Genomic DNA, 22591 nt, shown 5'->3' with positions numbered 1-22591 from the left:
AATTAATCATGGAATTAAATCTAAAATATAAAACTTTAAAAAACACACATAGGAGAAATCTTCAGACTTTAGAGCTAAGCAACAAATGCATAGACTTGATACCAAAAGTACAGTACATAAAAAGAAAAATTAATAACTTGAACTTCATCAAACTCAAGAACTTTTGCTCCATGAATAACTTGACTAATAGAATGAAAAGAAAAGCTACAGCCTAGGAGAAAATATTTACAGCCCACTTATCAGACAACTAGTCTTTAGAATATACAAAGAACTCCCCAAACTCAATAAAATTGACAAAAGCATGAACAGACACTTCATCAAAGAGATATACTAATGACAAATAAGCATGTGAAAAGATGCTCAACATCATGAGTAATTAAGGAAATGAAAATTAAAACCACAACAAGAATTTCACTACATACCTATCAGAATGACTAAAAAAAGAAATGTGACAACCCCAAAGGCTGGCAAGGATGTGAAGAAACTGGATCACACCTACATTGCTCATGGAAATTTAAAATACACAACCACTTGCTGGAAATCAATTTGGCAGTTTCTTTTTAAAAAAAAAAAATAAGCATATATCCACCGAATAATCCAGCTATGTACTCAACATTTATCCCAGAGAACTGAAAACTTATATCTAAATAAAAAGCTATATACATGTATTTTGACAGCTGTTTATAATAGCCAAAACAGGAAACAATCCAGATGTCTTTCAACCCTAATTGGTTAAACAAATGGTGACACATTCATACCACAGAATACTACTCAGCAATTAAAGGAAAGAAACCATTGATACACATAAAAACTTGGATGAATGTCCAGAAAATTAGGCTGAGTACAAAAGGTTACATACTGTTTAATTCTATTTATATAACATTCTTGAAATGACAAAATTTCAGAACAAGGAGAACAGATTAGTGGCTGCTGGGGGTTTATTATGGTGGGGAGTAGAGTGGAGGGTGGGTGAGAATTAAGTGTGCTATGAAAGAGGCAATGATATAGATTCTTGCAGTGGAAATGTTCTGTACCTTGACTGTATTTATGTCAAATCCCAGTTGTGATATTCTACTCTAGTTTTACAAAAAAACATCATTGGGGAAACTGAACAAAGAGTATTCTAAAACTAACACAGTTCTCATTTCCATTAGATCATATTCAAACTTCTGCAACAGTCATGCAAACCTAAGAGTGGTGTAAAATCCACTTGACCTATTCAACCTTCCCTCCTATGCTCCCCCCAAACAAAAGTCCTCCCTTCTAGTCAGGCTTCCATCTCCACTTTACCCCTTGTATTATATTTCTTTTTTTCCAATGTGTGTTCTCTCTTGCTATGTCTTAGAATTCCTGTTTTCTTCCCTCTGTCCCTAGTTAATAGCACTGTTTTCATGAATAGTGATGGAACCACAGGGTGGCTTGTAGTAAGCATATCAGCCCACCCAGGACCTCCTTTAGGTACTTACCCCCCACCATCAAAGATACCTCCAATAAAAAGAAGACTATTCTTTGATATGTACAATTCACAAATTCTCAATAGTATATTGAAGAAAACCAAAAGAGAATATTTCGACAACTTGACTATGTTCTTTATCAACCTAAGGAAACATGAGTGTATGAATAACCTATTATCCTCTTCCAATTAAGTTACTGGTCTTAAGACTCTCCTATAAAGCAATTCTGAAGCTTCCAATGAGCCACATCCAATCCATATACCATTTCTAAAATAAAGCCTTCAAAAAAAATCTATTTCTCCTGAATTTCTATTCAATAAAGTCTGTGATGCACACAATTGACAAACATGTGTTTTTCTCTCTAATTGCTTTGTATTTATTGGATATTTCTTTACAATAATAGTGGAGTTATTTGGATGCACAGGGTAGATATCCACGGCTTGAACTTAGGTGCCAAACCCTAAACATAATGAGCCACACAGAAATACATATCAGGCCAAGGTCCACCTCACTAGCGGTATAAAATGACACTTCGCATCAGATGTTTGCTTTTGAGAAAAGTATTTAATACTTAAGTCTGCGTGAAAGAAAGTTTGTAAAGCATCGGATTTTTTATTAGAATAGGAATACTAATAGTTATTTCTCTCTGATGTGTGTGACAAGCAACTATAACGGGTTTTGTGCTCTCAGTAATTACTCCCCTGGCAAGTAGAGTGTCAATTTACTGGCTTAAGAACAAACAGAAATCATGCAATTTTCCTACATCTTTGAATTCTCATCTCAACCCAGGCAATGTATGGAGGAAGCAGTATAAGTGGGATGCAGACAAAGGAAAAAGTGAACTTTTAAATTAGTGCATTAATTTGCAGCCATAAGAAACACTTTTACCACCCACATTCAATCTACTAAATGGAACTTAAGAATGGTACAAATTCTTTTAAATGAAATAAATATTTTATACAAAATAAGCTGTTAAATGGAGATGGAATTTAGCCATAAACATAGTTTTCTGGTAATCTCTGCACTGTGTGTTGGGGGGTGGGGGTGTCCACAAAATTGGGATCCAAATAAAGTGCATAACGAATACATTTATTATAGTTATTAGGGGAATGGTAATCAAGGCTTTACAGATGAGGATCGAGAATTTCTCTAGATGCTGTTAAAAAGTACTGGCATAATTAAAAGAACCAAGGAGTAGGGAAAAAAATACCAAACAACATGGAAATTGAACTCATTCCCTTTCAAAGACACTGTATCACTAAAATATTCGCAAGTTTAGCGGACTTGCAGAGGGTCCCTACATGTGCCCCGTATCTCCTTTGAACATAAAAGCTAATAAACAAATCACTGCCGGAAAGAATAGTCTAAAATCTACAACTATATATTTCATTTTCCTTCAATTAAGTTTGGAGCATCCAAGGAATACAGCTTATTTTTCTTTTTTGGCCCTGATTTTGGAAGAGCTTTGAAAAAATCCCAACTGTAAAACTGTCTACAAAAAGGAGCAAACTTTTAAAACTTATATTAAACCCCCACACTCACTAAAATGTGAAGATGTGATAATAATATGAATACATGGCATGCATTTTGAAACAATTGCAGGTTCTAAAAGTAAAATCTTGCATGCACATGGGCTTGCTATATTATTTTTATAGTTACCTATGACATTTCTTGACATAAAATGCTATTAAAAGTACCAAGTTTGGGGGACTTTATCCCTATTACAATATGTTTGAGACAATGGGACCACTTAGACACAAAACACTAATCTCCTCATAAATTCAATCTTCATGATGCATGTTTGACTCTGCCCAGATATGTGCAAGTTTACACTGAAAAAATACCCAATAATCCCTGGAAGGAATGTTAAGGTCAGACACTAGGCAGTGGGTGAATGAACCAAATTTGATTTCACTTTATGTCAAACGTAAGAACAGAGTCAGTGACTTAGAGCTGGCTATACACTGTGACTAATCTCAGACTACCATAAATTAGAAGTTTGCAAGAGCTATAAAGCTATTTTCATTATGAAATATACCTCCAGATCTTATTAACCTCTCATCAACGAATAAGTCATGTGAAGCCAGACAAAAGTAAATTATTTTCCTAATAGGTATAGTAATCATAAATAGAATTACATATTAAACCCAAAACATAATTTTAAAGATGAAAAAATCTATTTAAATATTTTGAAGGAGCAATTAGTTTACCTTTGCCTGAGAGAAAATATAATTCTTCTTGATGGAAATATGAGAATGCATATTACAATAGAGTAAGAACCCTTATGAAAAATATGAATTTTGGAAGAAAACAACTCATTAGTTTCTTCTACAAATATTTGATTACTTACATTGCCCAAGGCTCTCTGAACTGATTTGTGAGTAAAACAAAGACAAATAGGACATGGTCTTCTCAAGTAAAAATTTACAGTAGAATAGAGTGGTTATCAAAATTCAGTGCCTATATCATCCACATATTTCACTTAACTGAAAATTTCTGAAACCTAAGTCCCAAATTCTGATTTCATAAGTCTGGAGGAAGGTCTCAGGGATATACGTTGGTAACAACTATCCCACCAATTCTGATGATGGGAGTCAGAAGTCCAAACTTTGAAAAACACTTGTTTTTAGAAGTATGGGAATAAAATAATGTTCACAATATGTTTAATAACTGCCTAAATTATTAAGCTAAAATCTTTTCTATCTCTACTCATGTGACCTTTTAAACCTCTTAAAGTCCAATTCAAATTCCTAATTCAGGAAATTTCAAAGAGATGAATACCTTAATTTCAGGAGATTACATCAACTCCACACCATCACTCTGATTATATCCCAAGTCTACTGAATGAACCTGTGCTTCGTTCTGTGACTAAGGCATCACCTTGAATAAATACCAAGTCCAATAAATGAGTTCTATACCTTGTTTTCTATGTCCTGTGCTTCTTATTTCTTTCAGAATTGTTGCCCTGCCTTTTGTTTGTCAGTTCTCTAAGATTTCACTCCTGTTCAATGATGAAGGTCATTTTACCTGGTGCCAGACCACCCTGATTCAGACCACCTGCCTGGAATAGAACATATTTCCTTCTCCCAGACTCCACATAGCCAGGCTCTGTTGCCCACCCACTGAGCAAACACCTGTCACTCCTTGCTAGACCTCTCTGTCACTGTTTGCCTGTCCCCACTGCTACATATCACCTGTCATAAAACTTCTTGGGTAATCTACTCCAGTACTTCCCAAAACTTGCAGAGCATCAGAATCACCTGGAGAGAAGCTTAAAAGTACAAATACTGAGGAACTACCCCGTAAGGTTATGAATTAGCAAGTTTGAGGTAAAGTCTAGGATCAATAGTTTAAAAGCTTGGCATGCCATTGAAAGTTTTTTGTTTGTTTGTTTTTTAAGTTGCAGTTAAACTGGACTTTTAAGAATGAACACAACTTTGTGTAACATAAAAAGGGACAAGAATAATACAGCTGAAGGAAGCATAGCAATCTGAAGATGGAAAAGTGTTGTGTATGTTTAAAGAACAGAATCTCGTCTATTATTAGTCAATAGTAGGTGCTAAGTAAGTGTTTGCTGATTTGAATAAGTGAAATCTACTGAGCTGAAAAAATGAAGTTTGTTTGGAGTCCTATGCCTCTGCAAATGAACAGATGCAGTGGAGAGACATAGAATAGAAAGCTAGGCAGGAGCCAGATTCTAATTGGTGACGAATTCCAGGATATATTTTGTAGGAATTGAGAATCAGTAAAATAGAGTACTCTGGGAAATCTACATATTGTTCCTTTCATTATCACCTCTATGCTTCAGATACCAAAATCTACATGTTTAACCCTTACCCATCAGATAACAAACTTTAACTCCCAACACAAAAGCTCTTGGTAATTGTGTGTTGAAAAACAAGGAAATGAAAGTGGAGAAGTGAACGTTGAGTCTGATGGGCAGGCTGGATGAGTGTGGGTGGAGGACTGGAGGCCTATTATTACAGGAAATATCAAGGGTCAGCTATACAACGGTGGAGTCAAGTTGGAGGAAAGCGGGCCAATTGCAGAGCCATGTCAGGCAGGGACCCAGTAAGACATGATTGTATATAGAAGAGATGGGGGGAAGAATCACAGAAAACCATGAGGCTTCGGGTCCAGTTAATTTCAAAAATAACCACAGAAAAGTCAGGGAGAGATTTCATGTAACAAAATTTCCCTTTTGAATATGTTGAGGATTTATCTGACAATCAGATCCCCAGTAGAATATTTTTAACACTTTCTCAGAAATAGGCCACAGCTGAGGATAATGGTCTTAGAAATATGGGTTCAAGAGTTATTCCCACAGGAAAAAAAAATTATTAAGTTCATGATTAAGTTGGGGAAGTAATAAATAGAGATGCTGAGGATAGACTGGGGAAACCCCCAGTGTAGAAGCAAGAAACAAAAATAGGATACAGTAAAGCAGTTAGACACGTAGGAGGAGGACCAAGAAAAAAAAGATGATACCTGGAGATCATAATTAAATATATGATTACATTCTTTTACATGAAGAAGGGCAAAGCAATATCTTGATGTTATTAGTAAAATAAATAACAAATTCAAATATAGATGATAGAGGGGGTTGGCTATGTTCAGAATGAGAGCAGAATTTTCCTATGGAAAAATGATAGAGTGGAAAAAGAAATACACTGAAAATTTTGAAGCAGCTAGGAGGGTTGGGGAAGGTGGATTATAGCTGAATAAGGTAGAATCATTTTTTCCCTATCAATATTCAGCAGCAGCATTTTGGGGGAAAACAAACAGTAGGATCCTTTCAAAGTTGGGAATCTTCCCAGAAGATGAGTCACAATGACGTGGTTTGAAATCTAAGAAAAAAGAGATGATGTTTTAATGCATCCGTTCGAGCCTGGTAGGAAGAACACTGAAGTCTGAAAGGATTTTGCACGGGGAGGATGAGAAGAAAAGGATGCTAAACTAGATGCTTAAAATCAGAGAGAAGGTAAAGTGTGCCAAAATTCTATGGTTTACAGCCTCAGTTATAGACAAGTGTTGTGAAATGAGGCAATGCAGATTACAAAAGGAGAAAGGGGTTAAAAGATGTTTCCAAGATAAAGGATCTTGATGTGATAGAGGTAAAAGATTACGCCAAAACCTCCTCTTCATACTAATAATCAGGAGGAATGAGAGAAAGAAGAATCCCCAGTAGGTAGTACCTTCAAGGAAGTGGTGTTATTAGGAGGAATCAGGCTTTAACTCACACAAACAGATAGATTATTAGAGTGGGTAGAAATTTAGAGATTATGACATAGGATGGAGAACTACTAGGGAGAATGAGAGTTTTCTTTTTTGTATAGCTTATAGACCTGGGTATTTTTGTTCAAATAATATGAAAGATAAAGTCTGTATAGAGCAAGGGAAATTGATGAAAGGCAGTCTGACAGTGCAGCTATGGAGTCCAGGGAATTATCTGGAATTCCATAAAAATCATTAAACAACAAGATACACATATACTGAAAGTTTACTTGCTCATTCCCTATTTTAAATTATGATACATAATTCAATAAGTTGGGAGTTTGTATAATGAGAGATATTTGTGTAAACACAGTAAAGCAGACTTTCTTTTTTCCCTCTTTTCAATCTCCCAATGTTGTGGGGAGGGATCAATGGGCTACACAGTTGGTACTAAGGCTACACATGGAATAGGAAAAGCATGTGCCATCTTTTAACATGTTTCATATTTTATACAAATGTGTCTTAAAGATCAAAAAGGGCAATGACAAATATATAACACAGTTACCTAGCTTATGTTAGACTTACCTGTTTCATGTAGTGTGCTAACATTGCAAGTGCTTTCATCACCTTCTCCAGCTGAGGTTGAAGCTCTTACTTTAAAGATATATGAGGTATTGGCAAGAAGTTTCATGAAAGTATACATATGATCTTGGGGAGAGACTTCTGTCAAATTCCTTTCAGCTGTTAATATGTAATGCGTAATTATTCCATTTGCCTTTTGAGGTGGATCCCATTTCACTAAAACTGACTGCCAGCTAGTGGCCATACACTGTACATTCTGCACAACACCTGGAACTTAAGAGATAAACAAATGCCCAAAGTTAATATGTATACACATTTAATAGATAAATATTTGCCCTATGTGATTGCTGGATAGATTCATATTTATGGATAGAGGCAGAGTAAAAATTTAATATGTCCTCCTTTCCACATGTGTGCAAATAGTTCTTGACATAGGCTGAATCCAATGACAGTTGGCTCATTGTCTATGCTAGCTCACTAATCCTTATAATATTCAACCAGTCCCTGAACTTTTCCAAGGTCCATGCAGCAATCACATTACCAAATCCTCAGAAGCATCTGGGTGCCCATACAACTGTTGATTCCTGTTCGCGCAATAGGACAGGAGCCGTCTTAGCAGCACTTTATTATGAAACACTTTTATGCAAAACTTGGATGTAAGTGCCTCCCTAAGGTGGCACATCTAGACTTAACAGAACAGGGAAATACACAACCAATTTAGAGGTTCTGCTCTTATATTGGGATGGCTTCTTTAGGGAAAGTGTGAAACCCTCATCCTTCAGTACCTTTTTAGGTCATCTGTGGGAAGATTTAAGGAATCCCAGTTTTTCCAGAACTTCTCTGAATTTCATTAGAAGTCACCCCATTTTTTCAGAGGTCCACTGTACCTAACTGCGTAGCATCTAATATGATTGCTTTCTTTGTTACAGTCAATTGATAGATTACAAATGGGAAAATAGCTTGCTGCCATTTTGCAAAACATAGTGACAAAGAATATTTTAATGATCTCTGAGCTGCACTAAATTTTTGTCTTAGGATGAAGCCATCAGAAATTGCCAACACAAGATTTTGTGCACATTCAGTAATTACTGGGGAAAAAAATGGCGGGGGGAGGGATGAGGACAAGGTGCCTTTAAGATATATGTGCCAATTGAGAGATAGAAAAGGACATTTATAAGTTGCCATTAAATAGATCATAATGAAAACTATTTAGTATGCAGACAAAAGTAAGATGTAGCATGTCCATGTGTGTGACACAGCAGGTAAGCTGCTGACTAATTAGGCTAATGGTTTTCATAGCCCCCTCCACATGTCACAGATGGGCTAGGGAAAGGTAGAGGGTTTATGCATTGACTAGTGTTCTTCAAATGTCCCAACTGCTCTACCTAAAGAATGGGTATTGTTTCATAAAAAGATAAAACAACCTGTTAAAAGTAACTTCTGGTACATGTCCCCCTTTTTCCAGCTGCCCCCTACAGTACTGAGAATTAGGTAATTTTCACAAACACCTAGAAACCTACTTTGTTCCCAAACTCGATGTATTTCAATTTCCTCAGTTCAAAAAGGGAAAAAAGTATAAAAATATTTGTATGAACACATATATACAATTTCAGACAAGATCCAGCCTATTGTTAAAGCACTGAAATTGAACTTCCCTTGAGTGAATTATTAATGACAGTTTGTCACATAAACTGAAAAAGGGAAAAGGAAAGTATTAAACATAAAATGAAACATCCGTAGGCTCAAAAAACTGTGTCTAACCTGATTCTTCGGTGGTGAATTTTACTACATTACTAAATTGATTTCCATTTCCGACTTTGGTGAAGGCAGATATGCTGATAGAATAGGTGCTGACTGGTTCTAGTCCAACAAGCTGGGCTTCAGTTTGAAAACCTGAAATATTCTGAAAAGAAAAAAAATTCTTAGTTACAACACATCATCAAAAAATTTTAACTCAAAGAAATACCCCAATTGATCTAACTTATTAAGGTCCCTAATATAATTAAAGTCCCTAAATGAAATCTCACTTTAGAGGAAGTTAGCACACTTAAATTTTCTCAAATTCATTTTCTAATACCTAGTAATTTTGCTGTGTAAACTAACTTATTCAACAGCTACTGTATGCTTGGCACTGGGAATTCACCAGTGAATAAAATAAAATCTCTGCTTCCATGGAGCTTAAGTTAGGAGTTTTCCCAGACAACTCCTAAATTTCTAATTTGATAAAGTCTGTTAAGAAAACGATGAGAAAAGGAAGAAAGTTATCAAAGTTGCCTGAGGACAAATATGCTTTCTCTCAGAAAATTTTACCATTAATATCAAGTCTCTATTTCAATATAATTGTCCAAATTGAGAAAATAGTTAAGATTGGTTGGTCAGCCTTACAAAAAGACAATATCCAAGTAGTATAATTTTAGGAATATTTCATTATACATGATTCAAAATATAAGCCATGAAAACTTTCAATAGCAGAAAGCTTTCAAGAAAATTAAAGGTCAGGGCATTTACATTAGAAACATTTTAAAATAATGTCTAGGAAGCCATTAATATCCTTCAGTGACTTATTATATCACACTATTTCTAGTGATTCAATATTTCTTAACACTTGCTTTTTATAAAGCATATGCTAGATGACCTAGAAATTTAAAGACATATAGGACATGGTCCCTGCCATGAAGGGATTTTTATATTAATTAGAGAAATGTACAAACAAGTTTTGTATGAGAAGGAATTAGACCAAAAAAAAAAAGAGAGATAAATTTGATTTTCATTAGGAAAAACTAGTGCCAGAGAAATGAATGACTCCAATAGATACTAATGAAAAGTGTGAAGATGTTTTACTGGGCAGTGAACAGATTTATACAAGAGTTAAGTTGTGAGAGGTAGACGTGGGTGATAAATACATCCAAATATTTTTAACAGAACTTTTTACTCAATAAGTAATTTCAACATATGTGAATGATCAGAGTTACCAACACAATGAGAGAAACCTAAAAAGAGGGAAGAAAGCAGATAAAGTAAACTAGATATTAAGAAAGGGGATAAAAAGATGTCATGAGAGCACATTTAAAGAAAACTGAAAGAAAATAAGGTCGTAAGAAATAATACAAAAGAACATAAATGTAAAAAGAATAAAAATAAGTAGCAGGTTTAAAAAAATACAAAACTACTCTTCCTCCTCTCTCCCACCAAAATGATATATTTAATTTAAATATAAATTTAAATATAAAGATTATATTTTATTGCTAGCCAAATATCAATGATAACATTTCTACTAAGAAAATAAAATGCCTAAAATCTTAGAATATAACTTATTCTCATATTCAGAAAATGGCAAACTGTCATTTCACACTTATTGCTCTTACAATGCTGGATATATATTTTTAACCTATGTGCAATAATAAAAACAAGAATAAACATGTTTACTAAATGTCTGGAATTGTTCTAAGTGATTTATATAGATTTTCCCTTATACACCTCACTTAATTATGAATGCACCTCTATTAATTCCCATTTTGTATTTGAAGAAACTGAGTCACAGAGAAATTAAGCAACTGCTGTAGTGCAGTACAATAATTCTTTTTTTTTTTTTTTAAGATTTATTTTTATTTATTTAATTCCCCTCCCCTCCCCCAGTTGTCTGTTTTCTGTGTCTTTTTGCTGCGTCTTGTTTCTTTGTCTGCTTCTGTTGTCATCAGCGGCACGGGAAGTGTGGGCGGCACCATTCCTCAACAGGCTGCTCCCTCCTTCGCGCTGGGCGGCTCTCCTTATGGGTGCACTCCTTGCGCGTGGGGCTCCCCTACGTGGGGGACACCCCTGTGTGGCACTGCACTCCTTGCGCGCATCAGCACTGCGCATGGGCCAGCTCCACACGGGTCAAGGAGGCCCGGGGCTTGAACCGCGGACCTCCCATGTGGTAGACGGACGCCCTAACCACTGGGCCAAAGTCCGTTTCCCAGTACAATAATTCTTAGAAGCAGGATTTGAACCAGGCACTCTAATGTAAGAGACTTTGCTTGATCACTTTGCTAACCATGCCTATATTAGAGATCACTGCCCTGAAAAGATAAAGTCACACATGCACACTCAAAACTGCATACATGTACACATTATCCTAGGAATATCATTACTCTAAAAAATGATTACGTTTCCATTTTGCTCTCCATTTCCCAAGAATCCCTACAGACAAAGAAATAAAAACTAGAGAAATCTTGAGATTAAACAGGCAGAGAAATTAGATGGTTACAGGCTGAGTATCCTTAATCTAATTTCACAATTCTGGAAAACAAATCCCACATTTATGGAGAGATCATTCAAATTCTACCCAGCCTATCAGATTTAAAGATATATCTATCTTATTTCCCAGAAAGAAAGTCATTGTTCCTGATGCCATAATCTTAATCATTGCTCGTGCTTTTTATTTTTCACTTTATGAGCTACACATACTATAAAAAATGATTTATCATCAGTAATAAATTACAACTACAAATAATATTGGATAAAATGTGTACTACAGGTTTTTGCACTATTTTGGTATAACTAAAAAGAGCATTTCAGTATTTCATTTGCCTTTGGAAAAAGATAAGAAATTTTATTAAATAAGTGCTTGCTAATTATAACTAATTTTGGCAATGAAGTGCTAGAAATCATGTGAGTATATTTGAAACCCTTTGTTCCATATGTTCTGTGAGCATTTTTCACTGATTAAAAATGGAGGAGGGAAGGAGTGTTTAGAGTAGCAAACAAATTGGAATTGAAAGTAAAAGCATAATGATACATCTTAAAAAAACCAATTAATGTGGAATCATACAATCAGGGAAGATGAACAGAAGACAAATAAAAATATTTTATAAAAAGATTAAAAAATTAACTTACCATTTCTTTTAAATATGAATAAAGATATATTACATTCCAGATAATAACCGTTTTTAAACAAGGCAGAAAAAAGTACTTACTTCCCAGCATTAACATAATAGTTTAATTATTTCTTAAATTATAGATATCTAGAAATTATAAAGTCTAATTAATTGCTCTGTGAAATATTCAGCTTACATATCTAGCAGATGTTTTCTTCATTTTTCCACAAATATCTTTGAATTATAGGAAACATAAAGGACTTTAAAAAAGATGGTCCTGAATTAATTTAAGGCAGTCAGCTTTCTCCCTGTATATCATGAGAGTTAATTCAATTTCTGACATTTTGAAGTACACATACACTGTTTTAATCAACCTACCTTATAAAATAAAGTATCAGTTTCATTTTCATGAATTTTAAAACTATATACTTTAACAATACCGCCTGGTAGAGGACTCGGGCTCCATTTCAGCCATACAGAGTCTGAAGTGTAGTTGATTAAAGTCAAATTTTGAGGAGGTGCTAAAGGCACTGCAGGAAAACACATTATAAAACTTACATTCATAAAACTTTTAGCACCAAAATATCATTGTGACTCTAACTTCTTGAAGACACTAGTTAAGAAAGATTTCTAAAATGATCATATTTTAATTTCAGAAATAAATATCATAAGTAATTATGTATTTGTACTTGGAACATGGTAAATCCAAAGTAGCTTTAAACAGAACACTTCCTTCTGAAGCTCCAATTAAAAAAAAAAAAGATTTAGCAAAGAAGATGAATAGGTGTAAACATGTTCCAAATAGATACTCAAATCTCCTTTAATTTTCCATGCTGTTCCTGAAAATAAGAGAGCAAGTGCTGCAAAAATGAAATCATTTGAAGAGATATGGACTCTGGCTTACCTGACTCATCTGTGTAAAAGAAAAGAATAGTGGAAGGACCGAGGCCTTTGATTGTTCTTGAAGCAGCAAAAAAACTATACAATGTAAATGGTGAAAGGTCTTCCAATATTATATAGTTATCAGAAGTAATAAAAGAAAAATTTTCATTTGGTCCTTGTAAAGTTAAATTGTAATTTATTATTGCACCATTTGGCTTTACTGGGGGATCCCATGATAAGAGAACTGAGGTAGAGGAAAGATTTTTAAAAGTGTTGATTATTGGTGAAGTTTCTGGGACTATAAAAGAAAAAAAGAATATTAAATGAAACAAAGGTGAATTAGCATTAAGAAGAAGCAGCTTCAATAATAATGGGATTTAAGTTTATTAGTAGATAATTATTTTAATTTCAAAAGAAACAAGTAGCTTACTATGTTTATTAAAAGGTTAATTACTTGAGAATGAACAGACTCTGTATAATTATAAGAATGGTGGTTTCTATTAGAAAGCAATATATGTTAAGAGAGCAAATTAATCTGCTTAATAGGCAATAAAAGGGTCTAGCCTACCATCTTCTTCAGTTTTGATGTGTAGCTGGGCAGTATAGGTGTCAGAGAATCCCTTTTCTGTTGATGGAGTGATTTTTAATATATAATCAGTGTATTTTTCCAGATTATTAAAATATATGCTTCTCTCATACGTAACTACAGGTGGTCTCACATGGCGAGGAGTCTGCTGTAAGTTCAGTGAAACATAGTAGAAGACTAGACCATTTGGTTGAGACGGTGGCGCCCAGCTTACATTAATTGCAGTCGACGAAATGGACTCGTAAGTCAGGTTTCCAACAAACCCTTCAGGTACTATGATGGGTAATGTGCAAAATATAAAATATTAGCAATTACCTTAAGTAAAATTTAAGTAAATTCATAGACCAAAGATACTTTTTGAAAAGGCATCTATTACATCACTAGCTCGTACATTATTTAAATGCAGATGTGATAAACACAACCTGTTATAAAATTTCTTCTAAATAATTATTTTAAAAATCATTCATACTAAATCCTGTCATCTTTCATATGTGTGAGAATTAAATATTCCTGTTTTTCTCTTCTTCAGCATGGCTATTATGCTTGTGGGTATACAAGTGCATGTGTACTCATATTTACATTGACGACTTACGTTATTTAAATAATATTTTTATTTTCTTTTTCTTAAAGATTATCCTTCTGTTTATATGAAGAAACTGAGACCCCAAAGGCATTACACGATTTGCCTAATTCATGCTGTTAGTAGGAGAAAGAGGTACTGCTAACTCAGATTTTTCTGATACTTTCAACATCCCTCCACACACCAGATTGCCAACACACATTTGTATATGAAGAAATTACCTCATTTATCAAATTTCCATTTCTCAGAAATCAGTGATATTTGTAAGGCCAGACTCTCTTTATTAATGTATATTTTGTATCACACCTGGGACAGTGCATAGTAAATGCTTATTATTTATGGAGTATAATCATGACTGATAAAATTGTATAGGTTGGTGACAATCTTGGGGAAGATCTGCATTTAAGGAATGCTGGAAATAATATTGTCCCCATTTTACAATCAAACATTTCCCAACAACCCAATTCCCACCTATTTATTATTCTATTTTGAATTTTGTATACTGATCAACTTGTTAGCTATTCAAAAGATGGTTCCATCAATGAGGAAAACATTCACTTCTCATGCTCATGGTGTCTGTCAATTTGTAATCTTCGGATAACAAACACTGAGTTTTACTCTCAGCAGAAGTTTAGGTCATTAACATTTCTCAATGAGACTAATCCCTACAAATAAGTGGACAACAGAAACAATCACAAAAGAATTAGACAATGATCCGCTTAGCATTGTGTCCTCAAACTGAACCACAAAAAACTTCAAGTGCTTAAATTATTAAGGTTTTCTGAATACTCAGCATAGACAGGATACTGCGGAAGCGGCATAAAAGAAAAATATATATATTCTGGGACTTTAATAGTGACAAACACAAAAAGAACAAAAGTGTTGCATAGTCTTGCGTGGATTCAAAAACTAAAAGGAAACAAGTTGCTAGAGGGAGAAAGTAGTACTAAAGCAAAGGATAAGTATATTAACTATTAGAAAATTCATTGATGTTTGCAGTAGTATTTCCATGTCCGTAACTGGATGGCTATGATACCTTTCAAAGCAATAAAAGCAATGGGATTTTCAGGAATATATGGCAGCAGTGTTCATGAATAAAAGATGCAGTTATTATAGTAATAGTTTTATAGCTATATTAAACACATTTTTTTTCAAACTGGTATAATTAAATGTACCTAGTTAACATATAGATTTGACACCAAATACAAATAGGAAAAGTTTCTAAAATAATACAAAGTTCTGATATAATTCTACTAAAGAGTAGAATACTTTATGTTACATACTGTCTTGATCTGTGTACACTTCAACTATGTCACTGCTTTTATTTCCATTTCCAACTGAAGTACTTGCTGTTACCCAAAATGTATAGTAGCTGAATATTGCCAGATTATCTATTATTGCAGACACAGTGATATTGTCAAAGTCATTGGTTACTTCATGGAGTGTAAAATTCTGAAAAATAAACATAACGTTTTCATTGTTCTGATGTATTTTTAAGTATACATGAACACATCAAAGTATTCTCCATGAGTAGGTTTGTCTTATTTTAATGCTAATTTTTGAGGAAAATCAACATAAAGCATTTTCATAGCAGTAATGTAACTGGAAAACTGTTTGCATTAAGAGAGGAGTAGATGGCAGCAGTTTTTATTACAAAATCAATGCACAGAATAGCAGAGAGTAAAAACTCCAAGTTTAGTAGCAGCGATGGTCAAGTCACAAACTGAAAGCGCGGCAAGTATGTTGGTCAGTGTCAGTTTTCCTTAAGAAACATTCAAATAATCTTTGAAGTATTGAATATGCATTTTTAAACAAGTTTGGGGCATTATAAATATTTAAAATTTTTTCTTCCTGTGAATGATGAAGGAATTTCTATAATCTCAAATGGCTATTCATCTTTATAGGGTCCTCTTTTTTTCTACAATTGTGGAGAGTAAAGGGGAGGTAGTTAGATGGACTCTCTGATGTGGAGAGTTGAGAAAATTTTTAAAAATCTCTTGCCTACCTCCTAGTTATATTTATCCTGAAGCATTTTTGAATTATTAGGGAATTATACAATAATTTCCTTTACGACCAAACTTTAAAAGCAAAATACATAGGCAAATAATTTCAATTTTAAAATAAAGGAATATAGACTTAAAAAACTTATAGGCAATTGCTAGAAATAGTTTAATAATGTCCTTCTACACTGAGAAATTTACATCATTCCAAACCACATGACACCCTTGGAGTCCTCTAGGCATCCATTCAATTTATGGCAGAGTAGCACTGGATAAACTTATTTAATCTCACAACGTCCCTTTCTTCAATTGTGGCATAAGAATAATCATCTCCATTTTACAAAGAGGCTTTGAGAATTAGATGAGATGAAGCACATATAACAATTCATACAATGTCAGGCACACAGTAAAGAACCAATAAATGATAATTAATTCCATTGAAGTGGATACTATAGGATCATCAAATTGTCAACATTTATTGTCAGGATGGTTTCGCAATGCATCAATAAATTAAACTCAAAGTTTTGGGTTTTCTTCCCAGTTTGGGGGAAAGAAAAGAATAGATAGTAATAAAAGATATATTTTAGTTTTATGGTAACTTATGAGTGTCATAGAACAATCTCATATAAAATATGATCCATGAACTTTAATACATTTCAGTACATCTACTTTCTACATGAATAATGTTAATATAAAGTAATACTTAAAAGCATTTAAGTAGAATTGTGTTGTAAATTTTAGTTTAATTTGTTACAGAATTTGTACTGCTTTCCAATAGGCTGGGTAACAATTAAGGAACAAAGTATTTTGTATCACCCAGCAGTCATTCCTGCTGAGTATATGACTAAGCATGCATAGTCTCATGTATGAATTTGACAAATTAGATCAATATCCCAATGACTATTTCATTCATCTATTTATTTTTAGAAAAAAAATGTCCTTGGCTCAAGTTATCTAATTAAGACTTCCTCTTTGGTGAGTATAAATGCAATCAGAATGTATTTAGTAAAAAGCTTGTTAAATATGATCCATCAACAAATATTCATTTAGCAATTTTTACATATAAGACATTATTATAGACTCACTGAGGATATGTGACATAAGTTGGTAAAAACTAAAAGGTATGAATTAACAAACTAGGCAGAATGCAAAGTAAGACAACCAAAAGAACAAGATGGAATGCCAAGTAGTAGTAATAGAGAGATTAAATTACCCAAGGTAGTGAGGGAAAGATCACTTCACACGAGTACACCAAAATTATAACTAAGTACCAAAATAAACTCCATTATTTTATTATAATAATATAATAATTTTGTATCCTTTCAATTGAAATATTTATTGAGCATTGAGCCTATATATGATACAGTATAAGGGGACTTCATGGGATGGACAGATGTCACTCAAAAAAGGAAGCTAAGACAAGTAACAGATAACTGGAATAAGAAGCAGAATATGATGTGTCATGCATGAGATATTCTACAAAGTTATATGGAAAGGAGAAAGAAGAAAAGGAGCAAGAAAAAAGCTATACACCTATTCTACTGCATAATTTTCATATTGAGATTTTTCTCTATTCTACTAATCCAAAATAGAAAATTACGTAGTGATGATATTGATGCTATCTTTGACATTAACTTTAGGGATAATTCAAAGTATGAATGAATTTTAAGCAATATGAGAATGTACTTCTGAAATGCTTTAACATCAGTATTATGTACCCAGGTTTGAATAAACAGGTCTATAAGTTCATGTTTAAACCACAGGTAGGTACTTCCGTTTGATTATTTAGATGCAGACAGAAAAGGACTAACATAGAATCATGTATAAGCTAAAAAGTAAAATATACAGAGGCAAAACCATTGCTAAGTTTTCAGAACTACTGAAGTACTTTGCAGTAGTCTTGTTTAATGCATGAAAGAAGAAAAAGTTGCAATTCTCATGGCTTCTATGACATAATGACACATTGTTTAATTTGCAAACAGCATTGTGGTGAAAAATAAATTGTATCACAAATCCTCATTTCTCTTTCCCATACAGAGCAGAACAAAAGGAAACAAGGATAAACTACTTGATGTACAGAGTAGAAGAAAATTGGACCCTCATTTTTTCTTCTGCTCATAAGACATTTGTAAAAACTTATCTATATCTATAATTACATGTCAATTATAAAGTAATTTTCTTTTTAGCACCAAGTTTTAAATAGTCATACCTATGCAATTCCACTCAAAAAAGACCTATAACAGAATATTATAGCCTCCAGACTTCCTTCTACACATTAGATTTGGGACAGCTTGCAAAGTGCCATCCCAACCTATTCATTAGTCTGCGCTAAAGCAAGTGATGTCTTCTTCCCAGAGATAGCCACTCACAAGAACTAACTCTAGGAACTAAAGTCAGATTGTCATTCATTAACGGGACTAGCTAACTCAGAGATATCAAGAATTATCTGTATCTTCCTCCTACTTAAGATGATAAAAAGGAAATAAGCATGGCTGTAGTCACAATTAACGTGTAGTCAATAATTTCAGCAAGGAACATATTCTACAAATTGTGGCGTGTCTTCTAAATAAGTATTTTTAAAATTATATTCCAATTCTTCCAATCTTTATTTCAATCACAACCACTCCATTTTTATCTTTTTAATATATTAGATTCCTATGAAACATTTATTTGAGAGAAATAAGAGTTCTGCTGGAAAAAAAAGAAAAAATTTCTCTAAATGAAATGTGTTTTAGCTACTTTCATAACGATCAGCATTCACACCCCAGAAAGTGCCCCTCTGCAAACTGTGCAGTCTAGAGGCTGCATACTACAAATAAAACAGCTACATTCCTTGTGGTCTTCATTAATCTGATATTAAATAATAAGAATATCTCCTCCTAAAAATTGAAAACATACTAAAAATTGAAGAAAAATATACAAACACTAAAATTATTTATTAGAATACAAAAAAAAAAAGGAAAAAATTCTGCAGTTTAGAAACAAATTTGAGGATAAATGAAACCATCAACTGATTAGAGAACACTTTTATGGAGGAAGTTAAACTATGAGCCATGTTTGAGACATAGTTTTAAAGTAGTGGCAACTTCATTGCTATTAATGTGTATTGATATAGCTATGACCTATGTTTTTAGATGTATCTCTCTTTCAATATACGTATCTACAAAACTTCCACTAACATGAAGAAAATAGTGATGAAGAAACTTCAAGTATATTTTAATCTCTCTCTGTATATGTATACTAGTGTATATATACTTATAAAACTACAGTGGAAGTTTTATAAAATATGTATCTGGACATAATTATTAATGTAAGGAAAACAGTTTCTTCTACCATGCCAAGACTGCATTATCATCAACAAAACTGAAAAATGTATGTAAGGAACAAAGAAAACTCAGGTCTTACCTGCATGAAAGTATCTGAGGTATTTCTATAATAAACAGAATAATATTGTATAATCCCATTAGGTTTTGTAGGAGGTGTCCAAAAGAGAATTATTGATGAAGAACTGAGATTAGCATAATAAACATCTTTGGGAGGATCACTTGGTGCTATAGTAAAAACAATAGGACAAAAACTGTCTTTGTGACATCAAGTAATGTTTCTGAGAGCTGAATTTTACCAGCTCTCAATAAGCCGAAGTGATGAGAATCATTTAAAATAGCCTATATGACGAATAATATCTAACTAGAGGTCAGAAATGAAATTAACAAAGGTCACTAGGCTTTAACATTCTACCATAGCAACATCCAAGCAAAGGTCAGGTGGATGTTTACTCATAAACCCTTTCCCAGCAGCAAAAACAGTCCCTGTGCTCTGGATTTGAAAACAATATTATGACAAGCTTCCAAAAAAGAACACATAACTTGAAATTCTATTTTAACTTAGAATTTTGGAATTGAATAATGAGGAAAGGCTAACAGAAAGCTGACCTTCATTCATTTTGTTTTGTCTCATTCAACAAGCACATGATATTCTTACTATGTGTCAAGTTCTGTTCTGAGTGCATTTACAAATATAAACATTTAATATTCCTAAGGATTCTTATTATGTAGCTCCTATACTGTTTCCATGAAAATATGGCACAGAGAAATTAACTAGCATTCCCAATACCACACAACTGGTATGGAACAAACTGCATTCCCATCTAACTGGTAATGAATTTTAGACTTTAGTAATCTTTAATAATTTTACATTTTAATATCCCATTTTATCAGAATAGAATTATTCTTTTAATTAGCTTACATTCATAAAAACTTACCTCCCTCAGGTGTTCGAAAGTTAATAATATTACTCCTTGTTTTCCCATCACCAAATCTGGTGCTAGCTGTTACATAGGCACTATATTCAACATTATAGTCCAAATCTGAAAACTCTAATGATGTTTCTGTTACATTAATATTTTTCAGTGATGAAATATCCCTAAAAGAAAAAAAGAATATCTGCATAATTGGCTTTTTAGAATAAAAAATTAAAATCACTACACACATGTTGAGCACAAGTACATCAAAAACAAACAATATTTACATACAAAACATGTCCTTTATGCTGAAATAATAAAATAATGAATTTCAGAGGACTTCAATAATTGAACTTCTTTGCTTTCAGGTATATTCAGCAATTCTACCAGTGTTAATAAAAGTTTCTAATCAGAATTTGCTTGAACTCATTTTAACAGATATCTAGTAATAAAGTCATTAAAATAATTAGCAGCATTCATTTTCACACCAGTGTTTCAGTTGTTAAAACATTTGTTCTTTTTAAGTGTTGGCAAAATCTTGTTTATACTATTAATTTATCAAACTAACATTTTATTCATATATTGCACAAAAGCAACATTTAATTTGGAAAAATCCAAATAAATAAACAAACAGATAAACAAATAAATAAATATATGAAGTGTAGCATGTAAAATCATGTTATGGATTGAATCATATCCCTGGCAAAGATTTTCATACCTTACCCTTGGCCCTATGCATATGAACCCACTTATAAACAGAATCTTTGAATATGCTATTAGTTAAGGTAAAGCCAAACTAAATCCTTGGGTGGGCCTTAATCCAATATGGCTGAAGTCCTTATAAGCAAGGAAATTTAGACAGTGAACACGAGACAGACAGGGAGAGAGACAATCATGTGAAGGGGGCAGAGACTGAGTTATGGATTGCCTCCAGGCCCCCACCAGAATGCTCTAGATTTCAGATAAAGTATGACCCTGCTGGAGGATTTCTCGTCTCCAAACCTGTCTGATAAGAAATTCTTGTTATTTAAGCCAACTAGTCTGTGACACATAATTGCAGCAGCCCTGGCAAACTAAGGCAAATCGTGGGTTATCCTTTTCTTCTTTAAAAGAAAGAAGATTGAAATCTTCTATGTGTCAAGCTCATACAACACACAAGAAGGAGAAAATAGTTTGCATCTTTGACTCAATAAAAATCTCAAAAATATTTAAAATGTCATTCTAGAAAAGCAAATGTTTAAGGAAAACAAATATTGACTCAAAACTCTGAAACTAAATACCAAAACCTCAGGAAAGGAAAAGTTTTCTAAAGACAAAGTATACATTGCTAGGTAATATAACACTAACTTATTTTATTTCAGGCATGTTAGTACAATTTTCACAGTTTTGAATTGAATATAAATTAGACCTAAACCAAAACATGTTACTGATATAGAGGAAAAGTGTGGATTATTTAAAAAGAACAATATAATTGATTATTAAAGAATTTAGGTAATAGATTATGAGTAATATCACAGGAAAAACATATATAATATAATCTTTTTTTAATATTTTTTAGAAAACAACCCAGTAAGTAAATGTCTTCTCCCTCTGTATAGAAAATGTTCTTTCTGCATCATGGAAATATTTAAATCCTTTAATCATTAAGAGGAATAATAGATTTTATTTTTAAGGGTCTTCAAAAAGATAAATTTCAGCCAGTGTATGACCATTACACAAGCACCAATTTACTCCAAATATAAGTATTGTTATCAGAAAAATAGCTGGAAAGCTTACATGGTACCAAAAAAAATACGGGTTTAGAGTATGTGACTGGAGACAGGCGGGATTAGCTAGGCTATTCAGCAATTTGAAACAGTTTCATTGACATCATCTGTCAGAAACAGTAAGGAGAGCTTTCTTTGACATCACTGAGAAAGGCTTCAGAGGAGAGAGGCTTTTAAATCACTTAATGCTGTGGCTATCAGTTCCAGAGCAAGATGCTTTGTCATAGAAATTACCCACTTCCAAAGGCCCTTCATTGGTCACAGGTCATCAGAATACTCTGGAATAGCTAATCCAAGTCAGATTTCTAAAATCTCTAAAACTAGGGAATTAGCAATAATAATCTAATTACTTTCCAACTAGTTTAAAAATACATTCCAAACCTATTTCAATGTTGTCTGCCACCTCTCATCACTACTTTTTTTCTCTGATC

At 33.3% G+C, this 22591-nt stretch overlaps 1 protein-coding gene across 1 annotated transcript in view; it reads right to left on the bottom strand.

The window, feature by feature from the left end:
* Nucleotides 1–22591, bottom strand: part of PTPRQ (protein tyrosine phosphatase receptor type Q) — a 228818-nt gene that overhangs the window by 126295 nt on the left and 79932 nt on the right. The window contains exons 18-25 of the mRNA XM_058308484.2: nucleotides 20416–20576; nucleotides 19560–19705; nucleotides 15438–15606; nucleotides 13557–13847; nucleotides 13011–13286; nucleotides 12485–12636; nucleotides 9012–9153; nucleotides 7254–7523 (exon numbers count right to left, since the gene is read on the bottom strand). Of these exons, the coding sequence (XP_058164467.2) occupies nucleotides 7254–7523; nucleotides 9012–9153; nucleotides 12485–12636; nucleotides 13011–13286; nucleotides 13557–13847; nucleotides 15438–15606; nucleotides 19560–19705; nucleotides 20416–20576 (1607 nt within the window). The remainder of the gene's footprint in view (nucleotides 1–7253; nucleotides 7524–9011; nucleotides 9154–12484; nucleotides 12637–13010; nucleotides 13287–13556; nucleotides 13848–15437; nucleotides 15607–19559; nucleotides 19706–20415; nucleotides 20577–22591) is intronic.

This window comes from Dasypus novemcinctus, chromosome 12, assembly GCF_030445035.2.
Source record: "Dasypus novemcinctus isolate mDasNov1 chromosome 12, mDasNov1.1.hap2, whole genome shotgun sequence".
In the NCBI taxonomy this organism is placed as follows: domain Eukaryota; kingdom Metazoa; phylum Chordata; class Mammalia; order Cingulata; family Dasypodidae; genus Dasypus; species Dasypus novemcinctus.
Note: the sequence above shows the minus strand (reverse complement) of the source record. Positions and strands in the feature narration are given on the sequence as shown.